General features: G+C 40.9%; 1 protein-coding gene across 1 annotated transcript in view; it reads left to right on the forward strand.

Moving 5' to 3' along the window:
- SLC35E3 (solute carrier family 35 member E3) overlaps positions 1-12,631 on the forward strand; it is a 59,902-nt gene extending 47,271 nt beyond the window's left edge. The window contains exons 2-5 of the mRNA XM_086919002.1: positions 137-247; positions 2,334-2,492; positions 8,982-9,064; positions 10,256-12,631. Coding sequence (XP_086775128.1) covers positions 137-247; positions 2,334-2,492; positions 8,982-9,064; positions 10,256-10,442 — 540 coding nt within the window. The 3' untranslated portion in view covers positions 10,443-12,631. The remainder of the gene's footprint in view (positions 1-136; positions 248-2,333; positions 2,493-8,981; positions 9,065-10,255) is intronic.
- The last annotated feature ends 3,296 nt before the right edge of the window (positions 12,632-15,927 follow it).

Here is a 15,927-nt window from a genome sequence, read left to right on the forward strand (position 1 = left end):
CGATCCAAATTTGAGGAATGAGATGTACTTGCGTTTAAAGATGCCTATACCATGCAAAATATTATAACACATTCGAAAATCGGATCATGTTGTAGGTATAAGTAAATTTGTCTTGTCCCTTTTTTCTTTTTTTCAGATCCCGATAACGCTTGGAGTCATTCTGAATTCATACTATGATGTGAAGTTTAATTCACTTGGCCTCGTATATGCAACTCTTGGTGTGGTGGTTACATCGCTTTACCAAGTGGTTAGTAACCTTTAATTATATTTTAGCAGTGCATTGTATGACAAATGTTTGGAAATTTTTTTTATCCAACCTTCAATAAAATGTCAGTTAAAGAAAATGGACAATAATTGTGAATGTAGGAAAAGTTCCATGTTAGCGACCGAACATGTGGTTCTGGACCTCAGACCTTGTACTGTTTCAAGGTTGAGAGAGTGAAACCATGTTAACTTATGTTGTTTACTCTGCACAATAATGATTCCTTGAAAAGTACCTGTGCCAAGGATATCTTTTTATGCATTGTTTACTTCAGTTCCGGCTTGCACAGGTCCAACAAGATGGTGAGGTAACTATTCCCCTTGTAATCTCCTTCATAATAATGTATTATATCCTGAAAACCACCTTTATTAAGGGTTTGTTACAAATTATTCTATACCCCTAGTGAAAGTTAGGTTTACATTTTGGTGGAGAGTTGCATGTGCTAAACGAGTTCTGCATCTAGATTGCTATGAGATTTAGTAGATGGATCCAGGGACGGGAATATGATCACCTTCATTTTGGAGATTATTGAATTTACAGCTGGAAGTTCAGAGGGAGAAGTGAAGGTAACACTGGAACGAGGCTTGTGATGGAGCTCAATTTAAATGTACAGTATTTCTGACTGTATAGATAAACGAATTAACTGATTTTGCTACCTCAGAATTCTGCAGTTTGTGCTTTCTCCTGGTAAAATCACTTATTTTAATGGATATAGATTGCCAACAGTGTAACCGGTTGATAAAAGGTTCAATGTCTTTTTCCATAAAAGTTAAATCCCATTATTTTTAGATCGAGCATTCAAGACCTCATGTATATACTTTAGTATACACTTATATGTGCATGTACTTTGTGGGCTCTACCGATCAGCCCTAGGACTTGTCTGCTTCCGCTTAGGGACTTTTTTTTCTCTCTTCAACTGCCTCTATTTAACTGTCTTGAAAGAAAACAACCAGTAGAGGTCCATAAAGTACCAGAATTGCTTTCTCCTGAGAGACTTTTTTTTTTTTTTGGCAACTGCCTCTGTTTAACTTTCTTGATAGAAAACGACCAGCAGAGGTCAGTAAAATACCAGAATCACTTTAGCATTCTCTAGATTCCAGTCCATAGAATTGTCTTCCACAAGCACCCGTAGACCATATTTTTTTCAAATCTTGTATTTTCAGTGATATGACCACCGAAGGCCCTGATTTTATATTAAAAACAGAGCTTTGGACTATACCATTTCTCACTAAAAAGGCAGTATTTCTCTCCATGTGTTACCATACCTGGCGTGTCACCCAGTTTGGTGCTTACTTTCCCTCCATGTTAAAGAACAGTAGATGTTTTAGTATCCAGGCTAATGTGCTGCATAGCTAAATACATATAAGGCCCCAAAGGCAAGACCGATTGCATTGCAACGCTTGTTTCTACTTAGTGGGAGCACCCATAATTTATCTAATGGTCAATAAAGAGAGGGGTAGTTAGGAGACAAATTGAAGGCATCAGCCTGTAACTGATTGATTGATGCAATAAACGACATTAAGGGGATGGGTTAGTCTTAGTTATAAGTTGAAGTAAAGATGAGGTAGAAACTACAAGGAGAGGCAGAGCAGATGAACAAACATGTCTTGAACACAGAAAGGCACATAGACCATCTGTGATTAAGTGACTGTTCAGAACCTTTGTGAGTAATTCTGTCAAAACTATAATGGATATTTTTTGGGTTATTGGTGATATTCCTTAGTGGATTCACATCAGTTATCATACAGGTATGTAGAGCTTTTTCTGCAATTAATTTTGTGTAAATGTTATCACAGCTGCTCAAGTTTTCCTTCTCTGATTTACTCTCTGTTTTTATGGCTTGTACATTAAAGGATTCCTTTGGCTACAATGATTGTTGTCCAGGAAACACACACACACACACCAACCATTGATCTGCAGTGGTCCCTTTTTTATTTTACCAGACTTTGAGACAGTGCTGTTTTTAAGATAATGCTTATTGTCCTGTGATATTTAGCCTTGCGGGCTGTCCACATTGTACATAGATTGCTGTGTGCCTCCTTCATCTTCTGATTCTTACTATTTCTTCTAGTGGGTGGGAGCTAAGCAGCATGAACTCCAGGTGAACTCCATGCAGCTGCTCTACTACCAGGCCCCAATGTCTTCAGTCATGTTGATGGCTGTTGTACCTATGTTTGAACCAGTTGTTGGAGAAGGTGGTATATTTGGACCATGGTCATTGGATGCTTTGGTAAGTTGGCATTTACATGTCCTCATTAAGCCCATTATTTGTTTATTTATTTCCAATGACCAATCTCTGACCTGGGAAGCTTGATGGGCATTAGTGAAAGGGGCCAGTGCATGCTGCAACCGGAGGGAAGGAGATGCTGCAGTTAAGCATAGGGTAATCAGATAACTTCAGGTCTCCAGAGGCACCATGCCCCACTCCTTTGCTTTCATTTGACGCTTAATGTCGTGTGGAAGTTTTCGTTTTGCTCACTGCATTTCAAGAATTTGATTTTGGAGTGGTCTATTGAAAGAAGACTCCACCACATTGGCTCGTCTCCCTCTCAGTTCACTGGCAATTTTCCACGTTCACCAGCGGCTAACTGTGGATGGGCAGGAAGGTATGGAATAGATGAGAAGTACTAATGACCACATGCAAAGATGTATTGCAGAAAAACAGTGGTTCACTTAGACAATTAGACATATAAGCGATGGACCACAAGGTCTCAGTTAATCTGAAGACCAGACCATTACCACCAGGAAACTAAGAGCAGGCAGATAAACAATGTTATATAGCAATTCATTAATTCACTGCACCTTATTGAAGCATTTCAAATCTTTCTTTTGGTAGTGTAAGGAAAGATCCAATGCTCACAGTTAAGTGAAAGAACGTGTAGTGATAAGTGAGCTATAAAGAAACGTGCTTCATCTAAAAACAAGACGTTTGAATACTTAAGTTATTTTTATATAGTAAAATATGAGGCGATATGTCTACGGTCGATGGTGTTTAGACCTCTATAGATGTGAGGTCATCATTGGGACAAGGCGTGTGAGAACCTAATATCTAAAACATGAAGAGACATTGAATTCTGATATATTTGAAAAGAGGGGGCCTGCATATCTATATCCTGTATTTAATTACAATATACACTTGCCTGGTGGGCGATTAAGTTATTAAGGCAGTTGACGGCCTCTTATAAATACCAAATACTGAGTGGCCTCCAGGACATTGATTGACATGAGACATGGCCTTATACGGTGAAGGACCTCTTACCCCACGAAGGGAGGGAAGAGGATACAAGCCCTGTCCCTAAGGGCAACCACAGTATTACTGATATTCTACCCGTTGCCATTTTGTAATTAAACTGCAGATTCCATACCCCTAGCAGTTGTTTCCTCTAACTCGTTAACTCCTAGTAGTGTTGGCTTAGGGATGGAGGGTGGTAACAAAATCGCGACCTGGAATCTAGGAGGGTTAGCGAAAAAACAGGGTACAATAGGGTGGATGGAGTTTATAAGTGACCTGGATTTAATATGTATCCAGAAAACGTGGTGTATCGGTCCTGTCTATTTTGAGGGTTTTTCAACACTGCCTGGAGGCCGAGTCATCAACTCCAGGGATTGCAAAAGAGGGGCTTATGGTCCTTTTATCGAATAGGCTCCCGGTAAGCATAAAGAAAAAAACAACTATAGGCCCTCATTTATTAATTTTATGGCTAACATTTAGGGGAGGCCTGGGCATGGTTTTGGTTACTTTTTTATAATCATGCTTTTAATAACACCCAGGGTAATGTGGTCTCGGCTCTTGAAGGGGGATTGGAGACTTTACTCCAGTCCATTACTAATCGCTTTATATTAATTTGGGCAGGAGATTGTAACATTCACCTATGCCCACTTTCTGCTACATGGGTATGTGGGGGTCACTGATTAGGCTGGGACTGGTTATTTACACTTCCCTCACAACGAATATGGTGATCAGTTGAACTCTTTGATTACCAAGTTTGATTTACACTTATTAAAAAAGGGGTTTGCAATAGCAATGGGGACCCCATACAAACCTTTATAGGGAGGAATTCTACATCTGTTATTGACCATATGCTAATATCAGCTAATGCATGCAAGTGGTGTACCATACCTAGGGTTGCCAGGACGGGACTGAGTGACAATAACTGAATTATATTGACAGTTTTTTTCTGGGGCAAGACCAGTGACACACCTTTTAGTAGTATTAACAACGTTGCTCCAATAAGACCAAATGGGGTCCGCATAAAGTGGGATGGAGAGGACCCAACCCAAATTTTGCACGATATTTGCTCTAACGATATCATTTGTTGCCTGGAAGATGTAGTCACCCCCAATCAGTTACTCCATAGTTTTACTGGCATTACCAACATAGTAGATGCACTTATGACCCACCCGAATAAAATAGGCCATGTTAAATGTAGAGGATGGTTTGACCACGCAATTACTATAGCCTCTAGGGATTTAAAATTTGCCCTTTGCAGTCAACCCAGAGATAATCTTCTGTTGATTAAATCTCTCAGATTCAATTGTAAAGAGGTGCTTCTAGCCACCATGGCCCAAATTGTCACGGGCTGCGGATACAGCAGATCGTAAATTATTCTGGGATACTGTTAACTCCCTTTTCCTAAAGGATAACTCCTTCCCAAATTGTTGTCACATGTCCTCTGTGATGCCTGGGTTGAAATTTGTAGCTCTCCGATTGCAGAAATGGCGACTACCCAAAGTAAGGAACAGTTGATCTGGTCCCCCTTACCCCTGGACATTACTATAGAAGAAGTGTCATGGGCCTTGAAAGATAGTAAACGGGGCAAAGCCCCAGGCCCAGATGGGGTCCCAGTAGATTTTTTGTAAGGTCACCGTCGATTTATGAGCCCCAATTTTAACTAGAGTCTTCAATATGTCTGCAACAACAGTGATTTCGCCCTCGTGGATAAAGTCTACCATAGTCTCAATTTTTAAGAATGGTAATAAGTTAGATCCTAGGAATTACCAGCCAATTTCATTGTTCGACTCATCTGCAAAAGTGATGAGCAAAGTCCTGCTTAAGAGACTAGAAGAATGGGCCTGTGAATGCTCAATATTTCCTCCGGTACAGTTTGGTTTTAGGAAAGGTGTGGGGACCCTAGAGCCATGCGTGTATCTGGACCTACTAATAGGTAAATATACATATGCCAAAGGTGGAAGACTAGGTCTCTGTTTTGCTGATTTGAGCGGTGCTTTCAATCTAGTAGACCATACCATCCTTTGGACTACTCTGCTCGCTATGGGAGCGCCTAGGCCTAATATTTACTTTTTGGCATGATTATATAAGAAGCTAGTGTGTAAAGTACGCTATGCCCACGAGGCAAATGCACCAATAACTTTGCAGTCAAACAGGGTATTCGGCAAGGCTGTGTACTTGCCCCTTTACTATTTTCTTTCTTTTATAAATGGGGGGGACAAGACCTTACAAACAGTGCATGCCGACGCTCCCCAAGTTGCTGTGCACCCCACACCAGTGCTTTTGTATGCAGTTGATGCTGTCTTGCTGGCCAGGACCCCGGTGGGGCCACAGCGTTTAATGGACATTTTTGGAGATATTATTGCTGCCAGAAAACTGATTATTAATAAAAGCAAAGCTTGTCTAATGATTTGTGGGTCAAGGGACAAACCATGTAGAACGATGATGGCAATCTATAGGACAAGGGTTTTATCTATTGCAACATATGGGGCTGGTGTGTGGGGCCACCATAATAGTAAGGCTCCCCAGAAGGAGGAAAATGGTTTCCCCAAACACTTACTCCGTCTACCTACTTCGGCCTCTTCCGAGATCATTCATAGAGCAGTAGGGCTACAGTACCTCACAGATATAGTTACACTTCACCCCTTGTTGCTTTGGTGTTCCATATCGTCCAAAGACAACACCAGTTTTACCAAGTTAATTATTTTAGACTGTTTGTCCTTGGTTAAGTTATATTAATGCTTAGTACAGCAAATTATTTAAGATTCCTGTCTGGACCAACCCTTTATCGGTAACCTCATTTACTAAATTGTCTATCAAAGAAACTTTCATGACCGATAAAAGGGAAGTCCGGTTGGATTGTGAGAGAAGGAAATCATTATGTAACCTATACTCTTAATCTCATGCACCAGTTTGTATTCGTTCGATTTAGATTGGGATTTGCTCACCACATATTTGCCTTCCCTAATATGAAACCTTACCCCCTAGATTCTACCCCTTGCCCATGTGAAATTTTAAAATGAAACGAAGAGAAGCAAATAAATGAAAGAACTGTTAAAAAAATTTAACTGGCTAACCAGTTCTGAATCTAAAGCACTTATTTTCAGGTGGCTGTAAATCAGAACATGCTGTCATTGACAGTGCAAGTGCTCCTGTGACGTAACCATTACCCCATTCAGTACGTGATGGATGGATGGCTGGCTGGCTGGCTGGCTGGCTGGCTGGCTGGCTGGCTGGCTGGATGGATGGATGGATGGATGGATGGATACACAGACATATGCAGTGACAGAACCACTGCAGAACATACCTGACCTCTATGTATTTATATGGAGCTACTAATATATGATCTTTATATATCCCAGTGGCAGTCGCCACTGGGTACTTACAATTAGGGCCATGTTTCCTTAGGATTTTTTGTTTGCTAATAATTTTGGCACCGTTTGATTAATATTCACAAAAAAGTCTCATTCTTCTCCACTCCTTCCTGGAAAATTTTGGGGGTATCCTTCAAGCAAGGACCTATGAAAAAGGGGCAACGGGGCAAAACTTGCTCCCAAATGCAGTCTTCCGTTGGATAGCTAGACACCACTGCAGCCAAAATGGCTGAATGGAATTAAACCAATGTTGGCAGAAATCTAGATCTTGATCCAGAAAACGTGCTTTTTGCAATTTGATATTAATACGTTCAGTAGTATTTGAGAAATTAAGTTTCAAAATGTACATATTTAAATAGTCTTAGAGGACCTTTTGATTCATAAAATATGAGCTGATAGGTACCACAATAGCAACAAAGATGTTGCTGCTGCCATTTTAGGACTCTGGGACTCAATCCCCTGTACTCAAAAAAGGTTTACCAAAAAATATATGGGGGCAGGATAGGGGATGCCTGGTTGGGGCGGTGGGGGTTTAATGAAACCGCAGTTCCTGGCAACATTTAAAAAAACAAAAAGAGGCCGGCTCCCATCCATTTGATTTTCAAAACCCATAGGATAGGCCAGGGCTCGAGGGGTTGACAGTATGCATGAATACTTTGTCCCGGGAACCCAACCCCCAGGACACTGATGTTCATCTACTAGAGCGTAGGCAGGGACTATTTTATGGCTCCCGCCATAAAAAAACCTTTCCAGGCTGGAGCCGATATCGATCTCCCTGCCTGTGCTCTAGCAGGCAGGGAACAGAAGGATGTCCCCCCTCCTCCTCCTCTTTCCTTGCCCCATTTCCAGGGGAGCACATAGAAAAATTGCTCCCCGGAACAGAAAAGATCACACGCCGGCTCCTCTGACCAACACCCAAGGATGGATGCTGGCAAGGTAGCTGACCGGACTGGGTGGGATAAATTCCCACCCTCATCCCTGCAGGCCCAATGTGAGGAAAGTTGTAGGTGCCCCAAGAGGTACCGGGGCACCCATGAGAAAAAAGAATGATCCGCACCCAGGATGGGTGCTGGCTGGTATAGCCAGCAGTTGCCGTGTTAGGAGCACCAATTACACTAAAACTGTGGATGTCTCTGGTGGGACTAGGACACCCAAACTTTTAATCAAAAAATAATAGGGTGGCAGGATGCACTCTTTTATTATTCTCTGTTCCCGGCCAGGAGCATCCAGATATGCCCTTTAATGGCAGATTTACATTATTTGTTGCTGTTGTGTTGTGCCACAAACTACCCAAGGCCACCATCAACATGTTGTTATAAGGCAGGGAGAACCTCAACCCCCCGGAACTTTTATTTTTAACTGTATGTCTCCTGAGTTATTAAACGCATGATACCAGGAGAGATTACCATTTGTTTTTAAAGGATTCCGAACTGGGGCTGCAAGCTCTTCAGCTAGAGGGCAAGGACGCCTTGTGGCTGGTTCTATAGCTGCATTTTGTGGCTTGAAGAATGTTAAAGAAAGACTCACACGTTTATGGTTGTGTTGAAGAGAAATACTTTAATGTGTGACAGTGATGGTTATGAATGTATTGCCATGTATATGTTTTGAAGTACATTCAATGATAGCTATTGATAAATGACTGTCGATTTACTGATAAAGCCAACAAGCCAGCTTTATATATGTTGATGTGAAGACCCCTTTGAAAAAGCTAAAAGGCCTGTTTGGTGTTCCGACCCTTTGAAAAAGCCTGCATATCTGTTTTACTTAAAATTATACTCTTTATATTGTTACATGATCTAGTCGGCTGCGCGCAGGGTTGGAAGGTTGGACGCAGAGCCTGGGCATACCTTTTTATTTTTTACGTGGAAATCTGCATTTTTTATTTTTAGGTCAGTGTAGTTTGCTTCATGATGTAAATTTGCCTTAAAAGTGTAAAATAGAAGGGATGTAAATCTGGTAGCAGGAATTGAAAATGCATAATTACTTTTAATATAAATTAAATTGGCGGTCTGTTGATAGAAACAATTAAATAAAACAAACTGGCTAACATGGATAATCCTGCCGCGAGTTTTGACTAGGTTCAGTATTTCATGTTGTCTGTATTTTTTGCTTGCAGAGTCTGGTGGTGCTTTCAGGAATCATAGCATTCTCGGTGAACTTGTCCATCTACTGGATCATTGGAACAACCTCACCTGTTACGTATCCTTTTGATGCTCTCTTTTCTACCTCTAATTTATAGAGGATTGTGGTCCCATACGTGTCACAGCTCTACATTTATGTACATTTTCTGTCCTGTGTGAAGTATTCCTTTCTCTTTTGTAGGGCTTTGGTCTGAAAGTCGAGTAGGACGCGATGTTGTTTTAATAGATATTTGTGGTATTATCTCATTTTGTGTGTGTGAGGGTATATCCGTGAAAGACGAATCTTGATATTTCCAAGTGCCCACGCTTGCAGTAAATTGCAACTTTTTCTACACACAATGCAACTGTTACCTCTTCCTCGAAAGGATCCAGAGCAGAAGTATTTTATCTCGTGGTTGCTTTAGTGAACCACCAATGCTCTAACTGGACAAGGTGCTGAAAACTATTTATGTGGGACAGATGACCTCCAGTACAGAGAAGAATGACGTCTCTTGCTTTCAGACTGTTTACATAATTACACTTGTGTACGAAAGCATTCCTCGAAGCTCCTCCCTGTCATACTGCCATGCCCATTCTTTTACTGACGTCATTGGTTGAGCGAATCCCTTTATCTTTCCCTGACATGTCCTGTAAATGCAACCGGTCTGAACTGAGAATATGAGCATTTTTTAAATGCATGTGTTGCCAAACTGGAATGGGTTTTTTTAAGATTCGCTTTTTAAATCACACAGCTTGCTTTAGCTTGTTTCGTTTGCAGGAATTGTAAAGGTTGCAGAGGAGCAAGTTTGCATAACTATCTCAGAACGTGCGGTGGGCAGTGGACGTAGCCAGAGGAAGGAAGGTTCAGCTTCCAGTTTCAAACCGGAACTGTACCTGCCTGATGACATCATTCGATTCTGACGACGTCATTGCTTCAGATCTTTTGCACCTGAACATGGTAAAGAGTGGGGCAGGGTGAGGTGGGGACGAGCCTGCCAGGCTTTCAGAGATGGAAACTGGGGAATCGTTGCTCTTTTTAAAGTGGCGCACCAGATGCACCTTTACCCTAGAGTGAAACTTAAGTGTTTTTTACCCCCCGTTTTAGATTTCCTTTTAAGGTCTGCATTGCCAAGGCCTAAAACGTGTCTCTTTGCAGATGAAGACAAGTAATGTTGGATGCTGATGCATTTGCTCTGTCTACCTCTTACTGTGTACTACCCTGCGACCCCATGTATACACAACGGTCATCCTCCTTAACTAAGGTCTGCAGATACAACATGTTTGGGCACTTCAAGTTCTGCATCACTTTGCTGGGAGGCTACATCCTGTTTCAGGACCCTCTGTCGCTGAACCAGGGTCTCGGAATCAGCTGTACCTTGCTCGGCATCTTGGCCTACACGCACTTTAAACTCCATGAACAGGAAGAGAATAAGAGCAAACTGACCCAGCGCCCATGATGGCTGATTTTTGCAGCAGGGGAGATGGGCTTTTGTAGGTGCCTCGAGCTTACCTGGACCCGTGCCAAGGAACTACATTGTGAAATACAGAAGGAGCCTGTCCTGACATTTGAATCTATCTCGAGACAGTGGGATTTACATTTCATGTGGCCGCCAGATCAAATTAACAGATTTATATTTTTATTGTAGAATCCAGGGCTGTGAAGCATACCCAGGTACCGCACGCCAGCCGTGCTCAAGCTGCTTTTCAGTGTACATGTGCATATGCCAGAGAATGGAGATTTCGTGCCATTCAAGAACAGCATTTGATACAGTTTCCTCATTTTTGCATTCTACGGTGTATGCATTCAGTGATGTTCGCGTGCCAAGACCAAAACCGGAAAAAATACTAGTTGTAACTTTTTTTTTTTTCGCCTTGTGGGCTTTTAATACAGTAAGTATAATTGCCTTTATAACACGTTTATTTCTAGCCACGGCATCAAAATTAATTTATTTGTGTATAATAGAGAACAGCGCCATGGTTTCCCAATTGCTTTTTCAATTTAGAAGGCTGAACAAACCTCATCCCATACATATTGCAAAGGGTAATAAATGGAAAATCAGTGCCCAAATCCAAGGACCTACAAAAATGCACTTAATGAAATGTCAGACCTAATATGTGCCCTTGCGGACAAAGTACATTGCAGTAGTGGGGGCACGGTAACACAAAGCCCTTAAAGGAGAAGTCTGGGCCCTCTTTTGTTTCTAATGTACTGAGTGTTTACTTTTCTCAGTATTCAGTGAAACACTGCCGTTCACATGCACAAACTGTATTCTGTAAGGCGTTGTACTCTAAAATGGAAACTTTCCTGCCAAAGTGAACAATTTTGTAACCTCTGGCATGCATCACATAAAGCGAGGCTGCAGGCACCAACTCGATGTGTAAAGTGGTCAGTGGCAGGTGCTGACTGTCACGTTGCACAGGGCCTGCCTGGCACGGAGGGGTGAAGAGCAAATACGAGTTATTGAGATCTTTGGCACTTTTGATATTTTCTTCATGGGAGTATTCGGCAACTGCCGAGCGGCATAACGAGGGGATTATGAACATTTTTTTTTGTCACAAGAGAGGGTAACTTTCATGGAATGCAGTTGCATTAACGTGATTTTTTTTTTTTTAAAAAAGGAACACTATGATGTCATGTTTGTTAAATAAGGAATCCATGTTTTAGGGGCTTGACTATCTGATCTCCGAGGCCAAGGCAGGTTTTCACGCTGGTTCTTTTGTGAGGGTCAGACTCATTGTGTGCACGTCGGCAGCGAGGGATCAGTCGCACTGCATCTGGAGACCTTCTTTCCAGGAATTTAAATTTCGGTTTGACTAAACGTGGAAGCGCTTTTGTCTTTATGTCGAGCTTCAATAAAGGCAGAGAGCACATCATCAGTGCCTATTAAAATAAACATTCACACAAGCTTTCCTTGCCGACGAGAGATCAACCCAGAAACCTTCGGTTTTCGCTGTTTTCCCCCTCCAGAGAACACCTGTTGTAGCTGAAGAGTTACTGTGGTATTTTAGCACTGTCTTCCTCGGCATTCCTTTTTGTTCTTATTCAATCATCTCTAACTTACTTGCTGTGCCCACACTTGAAAGACCTTCAAACTGGGCATTTCTGAAAGTGTTGGGGTACCTTTTTTTGTTCCTCTCGGCCTTTTCCACGTAACACCGTAACGACGTTTTGTGAATCCTGATCAATGCTGTGGTGTAAGTGACCATTAGTTGCAGCTTGCAATTCCTTCCTGGACGCTTCTTATGAGCCCTCCCTATTGGGAAGGAAGAGTTTCTATTCTTATACTATGAACGTTTCGTCGGTGTACGTATGATTGAAGCACCCCTTCATTAAAACGCAGATGAGGTACTCGCCCGGCCCTTGAATTGCAAAGTTGGCCGGGCTTGCCAGTGAGGCTTATAAAGTGATATGGTCATAAGCGAGTACATTACTGTATATGTAAAAGGCTAATCTCATGGAGTTGATATGAAACCAGAGATGTGGTCTAGGGGTGAAGTTACAAAGCTGTCGGACCAGAGCTCTAAACATAGACTTCCCACATCACCTGCTTCGGAGATGCATGTCCAATCACTTTACTTCCCATTCCCTGTGCTTCAATTAACTCACATGATCATTTTAGTAATAAATACAAAAGCAACACTGTCATCAATTTCTATATGGAAAAGTGGGCATTTACGTTTGAGTTTTGTCCTGAAATGGCCAAAAATTACATGGTTTGTGTATTAGTAGTCTTTCTAGACAAATATATATATATATATATATATATATATATATATATATATATATATATATATATTCACTGAAAAAACCATAGGTTATAGACCATATATAGTTAGGAATTAGCATTTACAAAACCATGAAAATTCACTGAAAAAACCATAGGTTATAGACCATATATAGTTAGGAATTAGCATTTACAAAACCTTATTTTACTCACACAAAACCATTGAAATTCGCATATATAGTTAGTGGCACTAACTATATATCGCGCATCCGCAATCCACTGCTGATGATGTCACATATTACATCATTCATGACATGGTCAGTGACCTCACTGATGACATCACTGATGACAACTCAAATGACATCACTGATAACATCACTGATGACAACATCCAGTGACTGTATGTTTCTGTAAAGTTAAAATATGTCTTACATATTGAAGAATGAGTGGATGTATAAGTGTCTGGATGAAGGATTTAGTAGGTGCATGACTGACTGTATGAGAGAGTGATTAAATGTGTCTCACCGAGTGCATGGGTTAGTGACTAAACTGTCTTAATTTGTGCATCAATATATCTGTTGTTCTGTAAACTGCTGCATGTGTTGATCAGTAGCTATATGAGTAACTATATGGGTTATTGATTGGTTGCCCAAGTATTTGTATGGGAGAGTGAGTGTGTGTGTGTGGGTGGCTGGGAGGTGTGTGACTCTGTGCATAGATGTGTGAACAGTTGATTCACTATATGTATGGGTTCGAAACTGCATGTGGAAACAGCTGTATGGGTGGTTGACTGTGTGCGTGAGTGTATTGGTGAGTGAAAGGATATCTTAGTGCTACATGTCAAAGTAAGTACATTTGTAAAACACAGTACATGTGAGAGCTGACATATATAAATTACTGTGTATAAGAGCCAGTGAATGTGTGAGTGGCTGCATGGATCATTGTAAACTTGTATCAGTGATTGTATAAGAGAGTAAATATGTGTTAGAATATGTTTGAATAAGTAAGGTGTGTATAACTGTATAGTTGAGGAAATGGAGGTGTGATTGATTCTTTGCATGACTGACTAGGTGTATGAGTAACTCCATGGATGAGTGACAATCTGTGAGTGTCTATTTACACTGAGTGTATCTAAGGTTATATTAGAGTCTGAAGATGTTCATCGTATTATCACATGAATGATGTCATCAGTGATGTTATCAGTGATGTCATTTGAGTTGTCATCAGTGATGTCACTGACCATGTCATGAATGATGTAATATGTGACATCATCAGCAGTGGATTGCGGGTGCGCGATATATAGTTAGTGCCACTAACTATATATGCAAATTTCAATGGTTTTGTGTGAGTAAAATAAGGTTTTGTAAATGCTAATTCCTAACTATATATGGTCTATAACCTATGGTTTTTTCAGTGAATTTTCATGGTTTTGTAAATGCTAATTCCTAACTATATATGGTCTATAACCTATGGTTTTTTTCAGTGAATTTCAATGGTTTTTTAATAGCAAATATCAAAAGCTGTAAAATGTATTCTTCTTTTAAAGGAAAAATATATTTTATATGTTTTTAATATAATTTTTTTTATGTATATATTTTTTTTTTATTATTTTGTTTTGTTTCGCTACCGGTCCGCGCACCGGGTAGCTTCCCGTTAGCTCAATTTGGTGCCGCGACCCGCTCCGCGCACCGGGAAACGTTCTGTTAGCGCAACTGCCACGTTCAAAAACAACATCGTGACGTGTTGCGTAAGCGTGACGTATCACGTTGCCGCGTAATGCGTCGTATGACGCGCCGCGTTAGCGCACTCGGAAGTGCTCCGGAGCGCGAAGCGCAGCACCCCGGAAGCGCTCCGGGTGCGTAGCGGGACGCGTAATGTAAGCGTAAAAGGTCATGTGACCTGAAAATAACACTTTTCATTGGTTTAGAACATTTTTTTCCCAAATGATGAAAGCCCCCACCTTTTTTCCTCACTCTGACTTTCAACTTTGTGAGAGCAAGATCTGTTTCTCATTATTCAGTGATGGCATCAGTAGTAGCTGCAGCTGGTGGACCCCCACCACCACCACAACCACCTAGGAAGGAAGGACCACCTACACAGTTCCTTCCAAACCCAGAGGAAGAGGAGGAAGAAGAGGAAGAGGAGGTACAGCAGGTACAGCAGAGACAATTCTTGCCTGAACAGCCCCGGCAATCCCACCACAAAGAATTTTATTTGGCAATTTTTTTCTTTCCCTCAAGGCCAAAAAAAGGTCAATGCCCGACATGTGACATGCCTCATTTGCAAAGCAGTTCTGTCCCGAGGCACAGACAAAAAGTATAGTTTTGGAAACTATACTATGCACCGCCACATGCAGAGGTGGCATCCAATTAATTACAGTGTTGCTGAGGTGCGTCACCTCCAAGAAAACCCACAAACTCCTGTGGCCAGTACCTCGTCACAGGAAAGTCTATCGGGACCAGAGGCGAGGGAGACGGTCCCAAGTATTCAGAACAATTTTGCGCACATGAAGCTAGTGTGCATTTATTGTGGTGCACTACTTTGTTATGGGGAGAGGAGTGTAAATTTAATGAATAGAGCATTTGAAAATCACAAGTGCTCGAAACGCCCCAAAAAGTTTTTTTTGCTCCTGTTGAGCCCTTTCTAATGCCTGTTTTTCGTTGTTCCCTCTCAAAAAAAAACAAAAAATAAATAAAATTGTTCAAAAAATACAACAAAAAAAATGTTCAGAAAAGTACTAAAAAAAATATAAAACAACAAAAACAATAAAAAAAAGTTCTTTTCAGAACTACCTCCCATTTATTAAAAAAATTGCTAAAATGTTTAGCACTCTGGCAATCTTTTTTTTTTTTTGGTTCGCTTCCTGGTTCGCGCGCAAACCGGAAGCGAACCTAAAAAAAAATAAAGAGTGAGTATAAGGGAAGGAGACAGAGAATAATGTTAAAAGAAAGACAGCTAGAGGGAGTAACACAGAAATACTGTATAATAGATAATTATACAAAGAAAGATGTAAGAGGGTAAAATTGAGAAAAAGAAAATAGAAAAGGAAGTGAAAGAAAAAAAGAGAGTAGAAGAATAATAAACGAGTTACTTGGAGAATGTGAGTGAATCTTCAAATTAAAAAGAAAGAGAGTAAAGGATGTGGAGTAAGAGGTAAGGATAGAACTGGACTAAAACAACAACCCTGAGGGAAGGTGTTAAAAAAACAGTGAGTGAA

Source organism: Lissotriton vulgaris, chromosome 1_1 (assembly GCF_964263255.1).
Source record: "Lissotriton vulgaris chromosome 1_1, aLisVul1.2, whole genome shotgun sequence".
Taxonomy (NCBI): Eukaryota; Metazoa; Chordata; class Amphibia; order Caudata; family Salamandridae; genus Lissotriton; species Lissotriton vulgaris.